The sequence below is a fragment of the Eurypyga helias genome, unplaced genomic scaffold, assembly GCF_000690775.1.
Source record: "Eurypyga helias isolate BGI_N326 unplaced genomic scaffold, ASM69077v1 scaffold22263, whole genome shotgun sequence".
Taxonomy (NCBI): Eukaryota; Metazoa; Chordata; class Aves; order Eurypygiformes; family Eurypygidae; genus Eurypyga; species Eurypyga helias.
Genome location: NW_010240932.1, coordinates 8,110 through 24,458, shown reverse-complemented (window position 1 = coordinate 24,458; position 16,349 = coordinate 8,110). Strand labels below are relative to the sequence as shown.

Genomic DNA, 16,349 nt, shown 5'->3' with positions numbered 1-16,349 from the left:
GCAGGGGGCGCTTGTGCAGCGCCCAAGAAGCCCTGGGGCGAGCCCCGGGTCGCGCACACGCAGCCCTAGGAGCTGCCGCCAGCCGCGCAGGCCGAGACCTGGCTGCCCTGGGCTTCATCTTCTCTGGAAGGGGCGGTGTAAGGAAAACTCTCTAATAAATAGCGTTTTACGAAAAACATAGCATTCTCTCGGCTTCGGACGCTTGGTTTGGGGCACATTCCCTCCCCCTAGGAGCAGCAGCAGACTCTGAGACACAAAACGTCTCGGAGGGAACCGTTCCTTAAAGCAAAGCCCCCCAGCCTCCAACCCCCCAAATTAGAGCTCAGCATTGCCCAGGGTTATTGTGTGCAGTGCTCCCAGGTGCCAAAGGAAACCCAGACACCTGCCAGGGTTTGGGTGCGGCAAACTGGCCGAGCTGCTCCAGGTCTCTGTGTGTGCAATGCTCAGGGCATTGCTGTCACCCTCGGCCTGATGTCCCACTGCTCACGCTGGAGCTGGGGAGAGCTCCGTGGGCCTCTGAAGAGAAGCCCTGAGTGCCCTCAGCAGGGCCCAGGGCCGCAGCCACGGCATCAGCTCTCGGCCAGACCCGCACTGATAGGGGAAATTGATGATTAGTTTGATTTTGTTATAACTTTAGTTTAATTTTGTTATGTAGATTTGTAGCCATGCCGAGGCAAGGGTTAACTACTGACATTTCGTTTAGTTGTGTTCTATTCTTTGTAACAAGGATTGCTGTGAGCTCAAATACAGGTAACAAAGTTTGCAGCATCAGCTCAGCTCTAACGAAGGCACTGCTAACAAGGACTTACTGTCTGAAAGACTGATCCATCTGGACTCTTATCACTTGGAAGAAGCAACCATCCAGTAAGAACTGGCCTTGATGTTTGGGATTCAGCCAACACAGTTCTTGAGTGAAAGGTGGAAAGTACACCGTGGCCTTTCCCCCGACAACCACCCAAGACAACCACCGGAGTACACTGCGCAGGCATGAGCAGGAGAGGCTGGAGGCGTAGAACATAATGATTTCCCCGAACTGATCCCTCCCTAAGAGGAAATACAATGAATATGTAACCAAGAATAATGCATATGCAACGCTTTGTAGTATATAAGGCGGTCGCTTGAGACCCCAGGGTGTGCAAGTTAGGTGGAGCAATCCCCCTTGCACCCAGCATTGTAATAAACATACCTGCTTTATAACTCCATGAGTTTGTTTCCGCATATCAGCACAACACCCCCGTTTCACACCGGCTGAGCTGCATGTGCGGCGCGGACTCACATCTCACCTGCTAAGCCAGAGGCACAACACGCTGCATGGCATCGGCCAGGCCAAGGGGCATTTCATGGGGGGACACAGAACAGCTCGTCTTCTCCTTCCCCTTGGTGCCAGCTCTAACCCCCTGCGGACACCAGCAGCACCCAGGAGAGGGGCTGGCAAAGCTCTGCCCATCTCCAAGGCTGCTCACAGAACAGCTCCTTCCCAGGCTCCCTCAGGGATTTGCTGCAAGGGGCCTGGTCCAGCAGAGTAACACACTACCATCCTAAATTAGGTTCTCTCCAGCCTTTCTCTGCCCCTTCTCTACAGCCTTGTCTTGCCACTGCCTCTTTGCACCCCCCACTCCTGTCTCAAACAATACCCAGAACCAAGAATTCAGGGAAGGGTGCCCCAAGCTCAGCTGCTGACACAGGCATGCCCCGGGCCAGGGGTCCCACCTTCTCAAGGCACAGAGGGTTCACCACAGCTCTCCTGAAGCAGGAAGAGACACCACTGAGACTGTTCATGCCATACTCGAACACCAGCCAGAGATTTATTCCTGTATATTAAATGTTAAAATCACATGCATAATTAGAGAATACTTTATAGTTAAAAAAATACTTCAAACACCAATGCTGACAGTTTACCTGCAACTGCTGTAACAGCTCTATGATACACAGATATAAAAACATGGTGATTTTCTGTACTTACAAAAATTAGGGAAGGATGCAATCATCTGGGTAATTATAAGTGAACTGATGCCCTGCATCGGACAGTCCTGGCAAACACCCACTGGTGAAACTGAGCTCAGAGCAGCCCCTTCACCCAGATACATGTTTGCTAGACATGGATTTAACTCCAAATGGCATTTGGCTACAAGAGGGTGTAAAAAACTATTTTCTGACACAAGACCCACAGAGGGACACAGCAGAACATGCTGCAAAGAGTCTGTAGTACCAGACCCCTGGCTTTACGGGCTCCCACACCGGTGGGACCTGCTGCTGAATGGGCCTTACACACGGCTTGCGTGTAAGCAACACCAGCACCGTCTGCACGCATCTCATCAGGCAGGGAAGGGTTCGGACCTGGTGCAGCTCCTAAGGAAGGTCGCCAGCAATGGCATTTCCACCAGTTCAGAGGGATCGGAGATACACAACGAGCTGCTGGTTTTAAGAAGCCGAGTCATCACTAGTTTGAAAAACGGCCCCATATGGGTCACTGTGAATGCGCCTGTAAACAAAGTGAAAGGCCTGGGGCTGCGGGCGGCTGTGCAGCTCAGCCTTAATTTTCTGGGGGTACGTGTCCTCCGCCAGCTGCTGCCAGGTGTCAGCAACAAACAGGAACAGGCTGTATTCCTCAGGGTTGTCCACTTTAAACTTCTCAGCACAGAGCTGACACACATCCTCGGTGGTGATGTACGGCCTCACCAGCAGGGTCTTTCCCGTGCATCCGCTGTGAACTGCCTGGAACGCAACACGCAGGTAGTTCTGCAGGATGAGAAAACAGACATCAGAAACGCAGGAAACCCAAACTGATCCACAGGATCTTGAGGCAGAACCTGGATCTTTTTTCTTTGCTGACACTGACACATGCTCCCAACTCTACTAATGTGGACATGTTTGGAATATGCCCTGGAAGGAAATGCAGTTCGACATTTCAAGCAGCAGTGAACAAGCACATTAAACACAATAATAAGCCACAACTGGGTAAAAAAACCCCAAAACCCTTGTGGACACGTGACCAAAGCAGCCTGCTGGCACGTACTGTTAAACAAACTAAATGAACTGCAGTTACAGACTAAAGAGCAGGAAAATTAAAACCTAACAGTGAGAAGGCTGTGTATGTGGGTGTAGTTACCCCAGAGCAAACCTGGCTGTCCGTGTCTGTGCTTTCAGGAGTGCTGCAAGGAGAGGCTCAGGTTTGCACAAAAGCCTGTAACTCGTATAACAGTAGCATACTGATTTATGCAGCACGAGCAAGTTGTATTTAATAATCATTAAATCGGGGGATTCTTTGTGTTTCCATCCTTGGGAGGGACAGAGGGAGGGAGGGTGAAGGCCTCCCAGGGCCCAAAAGCCAGGAGGGCTGTAAGGCTGCATCCCAGAACTGCAGTGGCCTCATGCTGGCTCTGCGCAGGGAAGATGAGCCAAGCTGAAGAGGTGTCACACGCTGGGTGCAGGGAAGGTGTTTCACTGCAGGATGCAGAGAAAAGAACGGGAAAACTGGCATTCTGAGTTTGGATCTGTGCCATGCACAGCCTGGAAGTGGCTTGACCATACTGCTTCAAAGCTCTTTGGGAAGAAAAGCCCTGGACACAGCCAGGGCTCCCTGCATCCTCCCGCATCTAGCCGCACTGGAGCTTGGCTGGCTACTCCAGTAGGGCTGGAGTTCATCTGCTGAAGAACAGAAGGTGAAACGACGTGCAAGACCCCGCTGAAAGAATCTGCTGCTGTTCAGTCATCCAGCAGAAACACAGGTGATGGATACTCCAATGACAAGGGCTGCGTTTCACTTGAAGGAGCAAAGCCTCAAGCTCCTCGAGCCTGAGTCCTGACTCAAGGGGAGCATGGATCTCAGCAGGATGGGCTCTGTGCACCGGCCAGCATTTGGAGTTTCTGTTCATCAGTTCTCCTCTCCTTCAGAAAGGAAAAACATGGAAGACTGCTTCTTCCCAACTCCTTCCTGCCAAGTGCTGTGCTGTGCCTGTTTGCAAGGATGCAGACAAAGCAGAAGGAGCCTCAGCTGACAGGCACGGGTCTGGGTTTGAAAGGTGAAGGGATCCCGGGGATTTGTTATTTCTCAGCGGCAGTTACTGCCCTGCTCTGACGGGGTGGTGAGCAACGGAGGGGAGGGAAAACACACACACAAACACACACATACACAGCACAGAACTCTGCTCCTCGCTGAACCTCTAAAGGTCTAGGCAAGCTTTTATCCCCCCTCTCCTCTTTATCACCTGCTGTGTGCCACCATGAGCTGCGGAAAGTTGTGCTGGGTTGTCCCCCTGGAGATCCTGGTTTGTTCTCTTTAACAGTAAAGCACAGAACCATGGAACGGTTTAGGTTGGAAGGGACCTGGATCTAAGATCTGGTTCAGTTTGTCCTCGCTCTGCACGACTTAAATGAAATGGGGGGCAGGAAAGCTCCATCACCCGCTGTTTTCTTTAGCCCATCGCAATCCCACTGTATTGCAGCGTGCGGAGCCTTCCCAGCCAAGACCGATCTGCCAGCCAGAACCTCACCACTGCCTCGCTTTGCTAGTGGCCCCAAGGGAATTCTTGGGAATCACACCTCTCAAACAGGGATTTCCAACAAAACAATCATCCCCAGCTTTTTCCTTCATCCCTAAGCTCTACCTGAAAGTCATCAACTGAAGGGATTGTCCTGTGAGCTGTCCTCCTCCTGTGCCACTGCCGGAGAGTGTCCCTGGTTTCAGAGCTGAGCAGGCGGGCAGCTTGTTCTTCCTGGAAGTTCTTGATCAGCGAAAGTGCTCCATAAGCGCTCGTCAAGTAATAGCCTCCTGCAAAGGACAGAGAGCATGGTCACAGGCAGGTGCACCAACACCATTTTTATATATATATACACACACACCCATGTGTACAGGTCTGAAAGTGTCTGTTCTCTATCGCCAGAATCTCTGTACATGAAGAAACTAGCTCAGGGCCCTGCAAAACCCTGGGGAGTTCTGAGAACCTGACCTTGACAACAATAGCCTTCATGGCAATAAAGCAGCGACTGAGCGTGTGATCTGCACCCTAGGGGCATCCCAGAGTTTGCTTTTGTTTCTCCAAGGAAGATGGTGTGTCCCCTTGTCAGCATTCCCCACCCCACCCCACCAGTGCAGTGGGTGCTGTGCACAGCCCCCACCCTGCACCCTGAGCACAGGTGTGGGGAGCAGCCTCCAAGTGCAGCAGAGCTGCCGGCAGACAAGAGCAACTGCCGGGCCCAAAGGAGCCTCAGTGGGATGGGACAGTCCCAGACAGCCAGGAGAAACAGAAGAGATGCTTTGGGTTGGGACATTGGTGCTACCCTCTTGTCCCACAACCAAACAAGGTGAATGGCAACTGCACTGCAAGGGAGAATCCCCCTTCCCTTGTCCTTCACGCAGCTCCAATAAAGATCAATCAATCATTACCTTCTCCGTGCAGCAAAGATGGGTCCAGCAATTCCATCATGTACTCGATTTCAGTATCCAGCTCCAGCATATCACACTGGGCCAGCACGTACGTCAGCACAGGCAAGAAGTCGTCAGCTCCATACAGCCTCCCTGGGTCAAAGTGGACACAGACAGTGACAAACAGCCCCAGTACAGTCCCAGAGGTTGACAGGAATGCACAGTGTCAACCCAGCACGTCTGGATTACCCCACAGCCTTCTATCACCCCCGGGCAGCACAGAGAATGGCACCAGACACTGGCAGGACAGGAGTCCAGCACCAGCCTCACCCTGTACCCATGACAGCACAGACCTGGCGATGCACCCTGCAGGGTGTTAGGGTGGGCAGAGCCTGGGCTCAGCCTGGCACCATTTCAACCGCAGAGCTCCCAGAAGGCTGCCGTGCCAGTCCGGCCTGGCCTCCACCTGCACTTCCAGCACTCAGGGGTGATGGACAGTCCTGTCGCCTTCCTACAGGCAGGGACTACTCCAGCACTCCCCGGGAGGATCCAACCACAAATACCAGTTTCAGAGGCTGAATCCTGACAGAGAACACCTGCTGGCTGCTCGGCAGGTCCTTCCTGGTCTGTAGCTCCATTACGTTATCTGGGCCTCAAGGTCACTTTGGGACACTTGCTACAGCACAGATGTTACCTGCTGTTCCAGGTGGAAAGCAAGGGACCAACTGAAACATTCAGGGACATGGCAAGCCAAAAATGCTGTATCAGAGACTGCTTTCTTCCACCCATTAACACAGAGCCCCTGTCATAACACATACATGCTCCTGAATTCCTACAGCTGCCTGCAGGGATATCAGGAAGGGCAGGGAGATGCCGGGAGAGCTCTAGGAACAGGAGCCATGGCTGCAGAACAAGGTGTTCTGATCTCCTCCACGGAAAACTAACCCCTGGACTGGATATCACTGACCCTGCCCCACCCCAGCCCAGTACCTGAGTTGTTCTCCATCACAGTATAGATCAGTTTGCAGACTCTCAGCAGCAACGTGACTTTCTTTTCGGGTGAATACATCTTCTGCATGGCCAGGAACTTGACTTTAATCTTCTCGACATCCACGAAGTCTGGAGTTGGGACAAAGACGCCCAGTTCCTGAGGAGTCCTCTGCCGCACCAGCTGCAGGTTTTCCTTCAGCTGTTTCCAGGAGCCGTCCGCAGTATGAAACTCCTTTAGCATTGCTTCGATGTGTCCCTTCAGCGGCTTCAGAATGCACTTGTGCATGGCCTTCTCCAGGACGACATCTGTAACAGCACACAATCCTGCTGACTTCCCCCTCTAGGCCAGAGCCACCACGAACAGACCCGCCCCCAGCAGAGACACCGCCAAGCCAAACGTACTCGCCAAGGCCTGTGAGTTACCCAAGCTGAGCTTCCAGTGGTTTGGGTAACCAGAAAGCAAAAGGCAGAGCAGAACCTGTGTTCCGTTTTCATTTGTGGCAACATGGGAAAGACAAAAAACCCCAGACTACACCCTGTCACAAAAAAAAAGGCAAAAAAAGGCAAGCTGTGGCTCCAGGTCACTTCTTGTTGTGCTGGGCAGAAGTCTCCAAGTTTTACTTTACTTTGACTTTACCTCCCAAACTCAGGTAAAACACAGTCAAACCCGTAACTTTTGTCTGCTCTGGCATGAAAGCCCAAATTCCATCAGAAACTACAGCTCCCCCGAGGTCTCCTAAAACCTGGCCAAACTTGGTCAGGATCTTTGGGAAGTCTAGGATCTTTGGGCAGCAAGTCTAGGGTTCTTGGGTTGGCAGCAGCACATGTGGCACAGGAATCGCTGTGTCTGTCACGCAACTCCCAAACATCCCCCTCGGCTTGGGGCGCCCACCTCCCCTCTCTCAATCATGCTGGGATATCTGTAGCTTCTCCTCCTATTTTCCCCTCCCCAGACCACGAGGGAGGTGGCAAAGCCATGTCTGCTTCCCTCCCGGGTGCTTTAAAGACATCGGGGCTCTCCCTCACCACGAAGACTGCAGGAGCTGCTGGAAGGGAGAAACTGCATGCCTGCAGCTGGGCACAGGCTCCAAAAGCAGCGCCTGGACACTGCTTTATTGCATCCCACAATTTCTCTGGGAGCTGAAATGGCTTTGCAACAGCACAGAGAGAAAGCGGGTGACTCGTCCTGTGCCCACAGCTCTCCACAGGGTCCCACACGTGGTGCTGAGGCTCTTCCAAAAGGTTTCTGGGCTGCTAAAGCCATCAGTGGGTAACAATAGGATGGGGTGGGGAGTAAAGCATCCTGCAGTGCTGCCCAGTGACTGGATTGCAGCTCACGGGAGAGAAAGGGAATGAAGGACACAGAGCTGGGATTCCAGGGATACCAACAGCCTCGGCTCGTGGAAGGCAGAGCAAGAGATACTGGCATGGGAATGCGGCACGTTGACGCAGAACTCACGCAAATGAGGAAGAGACTAAGAAATGACAGCGTGTCCAGGGTTTGGGTTGGTTTAAAAATCAAAACAAAACACCAAACCAACCCAAAACACACACAACCTTTTCATCCCTCTTCAGAATTCTCAGCACAGGCAGAAGAATCTCAGAGTTCTGCCCTCAAACAGGGGCAGATTCCAGCAAGCTGAGGCCAACAACAGCACAACTGGGCAGGGCTAGGCTGGGGGTTGAACAGTCAATGATCACCACCCCCTAGACCCCACCTCATACACACCCACAGAAACATTTCTGTCCTTAAAGCATTTCCTGTGCTCGGGGTCTCGGAGCGATGCCGAGTGGCACAAGACCCCCAGAAGCACGTTTGGGATCAGCCCCCAGACATGTGCCCTTCCTTCGGGACGGCCACTCCTGCCCCTTCCGGAGAGAGGCGTTTCTGGCCACGATCCCAACAAACCCATTCCCAGCCGGCAGCAGCTTTTCCTGCTGCCCTTCCAGTGACCACAAAAAGTACGGGAGGGTCTCCCAGGCAAACTGAGAATCGAGGGCTGACCCTTTGCATGAACAACTCCCTGGATTTCTCAGATGCCAACCAGCCCCAGAACTGCCCATTCCCCTCGGCAGCGCAGTGTTTGCCAACACCCACCCAGGATGCTCCATGCCCCAACACAGATGCTCTCCAGATGGTAATTTTGGTGGTATTTTTGTGTTGGGTTTTTTTTTTTTCTTTTACCTGCCCATCATGTGAGCTGAGCCCCATGAAGCATTCCTGAGCTGACACTTATAATTAGCCTCTGGCTCAAAAAGGGAACTAGTAACACTGTGAGACAGTAGTTGGGAAGCCGGGCAGTGAGTTGGGCTGGGACTTATGGGAACACGTCTGTCTCCTGTGCTGCCACGCTGGTTTGTTCTGCTGCAATCTCCCTGCGTGTACCCCCAGAAAGCACAGCAAGAGTCGCAGCCCATCTAGGGCAGGTTTGGTTTGCTTTAATGAGCTGTGGATTAACTAAAACTCATGCTACAGCTGAGTGATGAGCAGGACTTCCCTTAAAGCAGCAATAAAGGAGCAGGGAATAAGTCCCAAAGCAAATCAAAGGAATGGTCAGGAAAGGTGGAACCAAATCCCCTGCTGCTGCTCAGTGCTTTTCCCACTGCACCTTACTTGCCCCACCCCGTGTTCCTGCAGGAAAGGTGCTGGGGGACACACTGGCCAGCCTCAACTCAACATGAGAAGATGCTGGAATGAATGACAGGGATGGGGATGGGACACAAGCCCCTAAAATGGAACACAGAGCTGAAACACAGGCAACGTGAATTTTTCAAGCAGTGGCACAGCATTCTATGTTCCTTTAAGAGGATAATGGGATCAGTGAAGAAGTGGGGAGCAGGGGTTGGGCTGTACTTCGACCTTTTGAAGACCCAAAACCCTATCCCATACAACTTCCCTACAAGCAATCAAGGGCAATGCTGTCTGGTTGTGCATACCCTGAGGTGGGTGCTGGAGCAATCTGGTCTAGTGGAAGGTGTCTCTGACTATGGCAGAGGGTGGGACTTCGTGGGCTTTGAGGTCACTTCCCGCTCAAAAAGTTCTGTGATTCCATGAAATCATGGGCCGTATTGTTCAAGCACCGTCCAACATGGGCAGTTAACACCCCGCTGCCAAATGATTTAAGCCGGATCATTTCCTGGGACAGGCTCAGGCTGAGGCACTGAGACCGAGGTTGTTGGGGTGTTGGATCCAGCCTGGCAAAGGGATGAGGGTGAGTCGGGCACCTTTCCATCCACAGCCAAGAAAAGAACCACAAATACTTTCCAGCAGGTGTTATGCAGGGAGCTGTGGACTACTAGGGTCTCCTCTAAGCAGGCCAGGCCTTTATCCTGCAGGTATATACATACCCAGGTGTGGAGGACTTGGACAAAAATACTTCACTCTCATCCTTAGCCAGTAAAAAGCCAAGTGCCTTCGGCTTGATTCTGTGCCAGCACCGGGAAACCCATTGTTTCAGGGAGGGTTAACAGCCCACAGTGCTAAGATTAGGAGCAGCTCACCAGTTTGATGTGCCCCCTGTCTGGGAAAGATAGGGGATCTCCCACAGGAAGCTTTTGCTTGCAGGAGGCTGGGAAGTCCATGATGCTCTACACGGACATGGGACGATGTGGCACACATGGACCAGTGGCACACATCCAGCCCTAGGCTGACACGTAGGGAGGACAAACCTGCTCCATGGAAGCGTAAACTGACAGGAGAGGATAAATGACTGCTCACAAGGTTAAAATTGGGGCTGCAGCTCCGGACTGGAACAATCAAGCATAACCTCAGATCACAGGCAGGGCTACACCATAAGAGTTCTCCACAGGGATGACTAAATCCTGCTGTCGCATAGTTATCTGCTTAGGTCAGCAGCATCCAAGCTCCCCATCCACTGCAGGCGTTTGCAGGCTCGAGCCATAGGCGGCTGACCAAAAAGCAAGCTCTTCTCCTTTGTTTAAACCACCCCGCTGTATATATTAATTGCGTTTAATCACGCCATCCAAGCCAGACTTTCTGTTGCTGGAAAAAGCAGTGTAGCTTGGTTACTACACTCCACAGCTTGTGTTTCGCTGAACCACCAAAACATCTAAAAGCAGACTGCACTTTTTCTTTGGAGAGCCAGGGTCCAACCTCACTGCACCCTTAGGGTGCCAAGCACGCATCACACCAAGCTGCCACTGAGTGATAAGCGAACCAGACCCGTGTTTCTTTAGCAAATGCCCAGTGCTCCGCAGGGATCCCGGTGACAATGTGACTGCAACACCACCCAAGTCGCCGTTTCTTCTTCCACATAATGCCCACATTACATTCCTTGTGACTGTAGCAACAACATTAGAGGCTCAGTCTGGAGGACACCTCATAGGGCTCTGTTTGCTTTACCAGCACTGGTGACTTCTGCTTGACTTTGTGTGAATTAAGTTGAAGTCACGTGAGAAAACTTCCTCTCGCTCAAGGCCAACAACGTTAACAAAAAAATCACCCAGGAAAAGAGCCAGCTGCCAATTTTGCACTGGGCCAACTGTTGCAACACTGAGATACAGGAGAAAAACAAGCGAGTTGGGAGCAGAGTGAGCTCACAAGGAAAGTATTCGGCCCCGAGGGATGTTTACCTCCTGAATGCGCTGACAAGCTCACACAAATACTGCTCAGAGATGTTCTGCAGCAGCAACTGTTTCAATCCAGTCTGTACACTGGTCTCTGCTGCTGACACGTCTTCAAACACAGAGCTCACCTGCAACCGCCTATCAACACGTAACGCAAGGACAGAAATCCTGAGACTGGCAGCCCCCATGCACACATCTGTCTGTTTGGGCGTTTAAAGCTCTTACCCACCCTTTTTATTTAGCACCGAGAGTAGGGACGGGGCAGCTTGACTAACAGCAATCACAAACATCTGGAAGAATGAGCTTTATCTCAAAACCAAGTCGCTATGAAATGCGTCTCTCAGAACTACCACTGCTTTTGGAGGAATTCTAGTTTTAAGGCTACAATCCATACAGTTAAGACTGGCAGGGTTTTGGTCCAAGTGTCAAGAACCATTTCCACCCAATTCAGGGGAAAAATACATGTGCCAGCAGGGAAAGGATTTGGCATTGGTTAGGCACAGCAGGTAAACCAAACCAAACCAAACCAGGTCACGAGTGCAGGTAGGATGCCCACACTGCAGCACAAACCAACACAGGCCCCCTGGGCTGCAGCAGGGAGTGTGGGGGCTGTTTTAATACCCCATGGCCAACCCCATGTTTCCAGGCTGGCACAAAGACTATCCTTGTAAGCACAGATTCCACATTCCCACCTTTCCCCAAAACACAGGAGAGCATCTCTTACCTATTTGGTCCTCGGGAATCAGTGATTCGATCGGGGGATTGAGCTCAGAGCTTTGGGACAGATAGTTCTTGACCTGGGTCATGAACTGCCGGATCGTTTGCAGCATGTCGGTGCTGGAAACGTGGCACTCCTTGTTTTCCTGGAGGAAGCTGACATAGTCCTGCACTAGGCAGCCAAAGTACGTACGCTTGTCCTGGGACATCTCCGCAATTTTCTTAATCATCCTCTTCTCGGGTGTCATGAAGGAACTGAAAACGCCACTGACTTTCCGCAGCTGAGATTTCACAATCTTGGGGAGGACAAAGGAGCTGTTTCTTTTCTTTTTGGGCTTCAGGGGGGGTGCCATGCTCTCTTGGTCGCTTTCCCCCTCCAAGTCCTCCAGGCTGCTGGTGGTGTCCCCCTCGTAGCTGAAGAGCGGCATGCTCCGGTCCAAGTCCAGCGAGTCGGACGAGGAGGTGGAAATGCTCATGTTGCTCAGCCTCTGCCTGCCTCCATTCCAGGGCACGTGTGACTCAGAGCTTGGAGCCACAGCCTTTCTGGGAGCTGCCGGAGCTGGCTCAGGCGGCGTCTCAGCTGGGACGCAGAGGGCTGCGGGCACAGGTGCTGTGCCACGTCCTGCTCGCACTCCAGCTGTGGTCCTCGCGGCACCTTCCCCCTCTGAGCAGGCAGCCTGCTTCTTCAGCCGAGGGGGCGGAATAGGGGCTGGTTTCCTCTGCAGCAAATCCAAGCCTTGCTCCTTCCTATGGCTGTCTGTTTCCGGCATGCTCCCCTGCTTTATAGTCCTGGAAAGCTGTGGGCTCGCGAGGATGCTATTAATGGAAGGAGGTGGCGGCCGCGGCGGGGGGGAGCGTGGCCTCGCTGTGCCATGCCCGTCTTGAGCTCTGGGACTCTGCCTTTTTAGGCTCCCCCCGCCATCCTGGCTGTGCACTTTTAAGAAGAGAGGGTTGATGAAACACAGCGCTCCGTTGGTCTGGCTGCATTCCAGCTCTGAAGGCGTCCTGGTGCGGATGGAATGCACTCCATTTATAAGGCAGAGCTGGCGGGAGCCATTGCAAGAAGCGTCCAGGGATGCGGGCCTACGGGGAGGTGAGGGATCCAGGGGATTGCTGTTAGCCGTGGAGCTCCAGAAGGCTGAAAATCATCATGGGGTTAGCATAAGAATGCAAACCAGCAGGAAGACAGCTTTCAGAACATTCAGCTCAACACCACCCGTCTTGAGGATAAGGAAATTTAGACAAGTTTTTTTTATTAATTCAAAGGGAAAAAAGAAATTCCAAGTGGCCCTTTTAAAGCAGCACCGGACATAACTGCCCGCTACATCCCTCTTGCTCAGTTATAAATATCACAGGCAAGGCGTTAGCTTCAAGGCAGCCCACTGAGCTGAGCTTAAAAATAAACCGGGAATCAAAGAACGGAATGAGGATCGCAGCACTGAATTCCCACCCTTCCAGCCTGGAGTGAACGCAAGCCACTCGCTAGCATCTCTTGCAGGAGCAGTGAGCCTGGATCCTCACCTTATGGCACCCCGCCAAGAATTCGGGTTTTGTTTTGTTGGACAGCGATGTGGAAAGAGAGCTCAGGCATCGCTGCAGCAGGTGCACAGCGACCCTTCGGCTACATGGAGCCAACAGCTGGGTCTCTAAGCGCGCTGCCCTGCAGCCCTGCCTTGACCAACACAGCACTGTTTGCCCGAGGTTTGGGAGGCTCAGCAGCACGTAAACAGACTGACATGCTGTCCCACCTCCGCAGGGTGGAAAACCTGCCCTCAACCAGTATGCTGCAGCTGCAGCCACCACAGCCACCTTAGCCCAGCAAAGCATCCGCGTGGTTGTGAAACCGAGGAAGCCAGCAGCTCCCAAACTACTAGGAGTGGAAGCAGCCATGCCCTTACGGACAGCAGGCGGACTGAAGTACAGAGCAATACCAGAGGAGGGAGATTTTGCTGAAATCTGCCTATCCTGGCATACTGCCTTTTCCTGTGTCACGAAGATGCCTCATTTGGGCTGCGGAGACCTGGCCCCAGCTGCAAGAACGCCAAGCACTCGCAACAGGGCCTGTGCCGACCGCTGCCTCCTCCCTCAGGGGCAGGATCCAGGGAACAGCCCCGGTGACAGGGCGCTGCCAGGAAACACATGTAGGCACGGACATATTCCTTGGCATAGTCACGCACTGCTGCTGGGTTTTCCTGTTCTGTCGCTTCACGTCCTGCCTGGGCAGCCGGGCCAGTGTGCCTGGCACGTGCCTGCTGCATATGTGATGTAAATGCCGCTGCAGTGACACACCAGAGACTGCGAGGGAATCTTACGTTCAGCACATGAAACATTACAGCTTGCCCACAACCTGGAAACCTTCCCCACCAGTTCCTCCTGACACAGTTGGCTGGGCTACGTGCTGCTTGAGAGGCCTCGTGCAGTTCTCCCGCTGAGCCTACTGTGTAACAACAGCTCTGACCAGAGCTACAGCCCAGGGTGTTTTGTGCCTAAGGAAAGCTCACACTTACCAGGAAGGTCCCTGGGGAGTTTTCAGGCACCTATTGGGCCTGCAGCACTGAAAGGCTGACTTGCTGGTGTGCTCTTTCGCATGTGGACACCTAAAACCGTCAAATCTCAGCTTTGTTGGTTTTTGCTCAGAGAAGCTGGGTTCTTACCGATGTACAGTACGCAACTGATCCCAAATACACCAATCAACACAGACACTGATCCATCAGTCTCCTCCTCAGCTTTCAAATGCATTAGCTTAAAGAAATAACACCCCCAATGCAGAGACTGCTCAAGAGCAAGACTGACTCTGCAGCAGTAGCCCACAGTGCCCTCAGGTTCTGAGGACAGTGTGGTTTGTTTGGAGAACCATCATCATCTGCTGCGGAAAAACTCACCTAATGGCTTCCAGGTGTCACTGGGACCATTTTTTTTGCCCGTCCAAACATTCACCTAATCAACAGTTCCCTGATGTATTCTCATGAAAATCTGTACTATCGTCTAATCCCCTAAATGTGCAGAAATCTTCTGTCTCCACTCTAAAACAAATCCCCTAATTGCCCCGTGGCTGCAGCAAAGCCAAAAGCAAAGCAGTGCGATGCTTCCCCACAGGTGGCTTTGTGCAAAGTTCCAGAGAGTCTCATGCCAATGCCGATTCGTAGAATCATAGGAATGGTTTGGGTGCGAAGGGACCTTAAAGATCATCTAGTTCCAACCCCCCTGCCATGGGCAGGGACACGGCCAGGGACCCCTTCCACTAAGCCAGGTTGCTCAAAGCCTCGTTCAGCCTGGCTTTGAAGACATCCTGGGATGGGGCATCCATAGTTTCTCTGGCAACCTATCCCAGTGCCTCCCCACCCTCTCCAGGAAGAATTTCTTCCTGATATCTAATCTAAACCTCCCCACTTTCAATTTAAACCCATTACCCCTTGTCCTATCACTACAGGCCCTTGTAAAAAGTCCCCTCCATGTGTTTCCCAATCAAAGACGATTCAAAAATCTCTGGGGACAAACCGCTGACAGTGGGCTTCCCTTCCTGCAAGAGGAAATGAGGCCAGTCAGCACTTTCCGGGAGTTGCTCAACACTTGCTTGGGTGGATCTGTGTTCCAGCTCTGGGTCTCCACAAGCCCAGGGTATGTTTTACCAGGAGCCTGTAAACTTGGTGTCAGCACTCAAGCCATACAAGGACGTGTCCTCGCATCTTCTTTAGTCATCTTAACAATGTCACTGAGCTGATGCACATGGATACGGCCTGCAGATCCTTCTATTAATGCTACTGCACTGAGCCACTGTCGCGAAAAATCACCATTCCAAGATCCCACGTCAACCCGACAGAAGCTCTGTTAACAGCCAACCCCTGTTCCTACCCTGTCCTGGCCACTCCAGCAGATTAACAAGTTAGCACCTGCTACGCGAGCCTGCAGCTAACACCAGCCCTCGGAGAAGCTGCATCAAACTCAGTCTGGGGACTGTCCAGCTTGCTTTGTCCAAGGGCTGCCCAGAGAGGTGACAGGAGAGAGAAGGAAGGAAACGGCACAAGCAGAAATACCACAGAAAGCAGAGCAAGCACCAAGGACAGCATTGGGCAAGTGAAGCTGCTTTTCTGAGCTCTTCACCATACCCGACCAGTGTGGGCTACACAGACCATTTCTGCAGGCTTACAGCAATGCGGAAGGGAGCAACAGCTATGCAGGGAGCTACCCACCAAGTCCATTCTGAGCAATCTCTTCAAGTTCTGCCTCTGTCTTCGCCACAGCAACAGCGTGCGGCAGCTTCAGGGTGAATGGAAGGACGTCCCTGTCGGAGAGACAAACAGCTACGGTTTTCGCAACAACATCCACAGTGCTAAAAGTGTCTGTTTTCAGTGCTGGCAGAGGCCAAGCCCTGATTCTTGTTTCCTTCTTCAGCTGTGGCAGGTAGCAAGAGCCTCAAACACAGCACAGAGTGCAAACATGACCAGCCCCAGGGCTCTCGTACATGGGAGAGTGGTGTGAAGGGAATTTATCCTCAGATGGGGCTTCTTCTCACTGCATACTCAGTCAAGGGGTGGTTACAAAGGGAGCTGCATGAGCACATGAGCAACCACATGAGCCAAATTCGGTGTAAAAAGCTTTTGGAGACCGAACTTCCTCACCATATGCACGTTGTGTGAGTACCACCATCAACCAATGTTGTACCTCTTGCCTCCCCAACTTGTACCAGTAC

At 52.4% G+C, this 16,349-nt stretch overlaps 1 protein-coding gene across 1 annotated transcript in view; it reads right to left on the bottom strand.

The window, feature by feature from the left end:
- Window positions 1–2,421: 2,421 nt before the first annotated feature.
- Window positions 2,422–16,349, bottom strand: part of RIN2 (Ras and Rab interactor 2) — a gene marked incomplete at its 5' end in the record, with an annotated part of 19,168 nt that continues 5,240 nt past the window's right edge. The window contains 6 exons of the mRNA XM_010148601.1: window positions 2,422–2,739; window positions 4,608–4,771; window positions 5,387–5,518; window positions 6,356–6,661; window positions 11,667–12,797; window positions 15,850–15,941. Of these exons, the coding sequence (XP_010146903.1) occupies window positions 2,422–2,739; window positions 4,608–4,771; window positions 5,387–5,518; window positions 6,356–6,661; window positions 11,667–12,797; window positions 15,850–15,941 (2,143 nt within the window). The remainder of the gene's footprint in view (window positions 2,740–4,607; window positions 4,772–5,386; window positions 5,519–6,355; window positions 6,662–11,666; window positions 12,798–15,849; window positions 15,942–16,349) is intronic.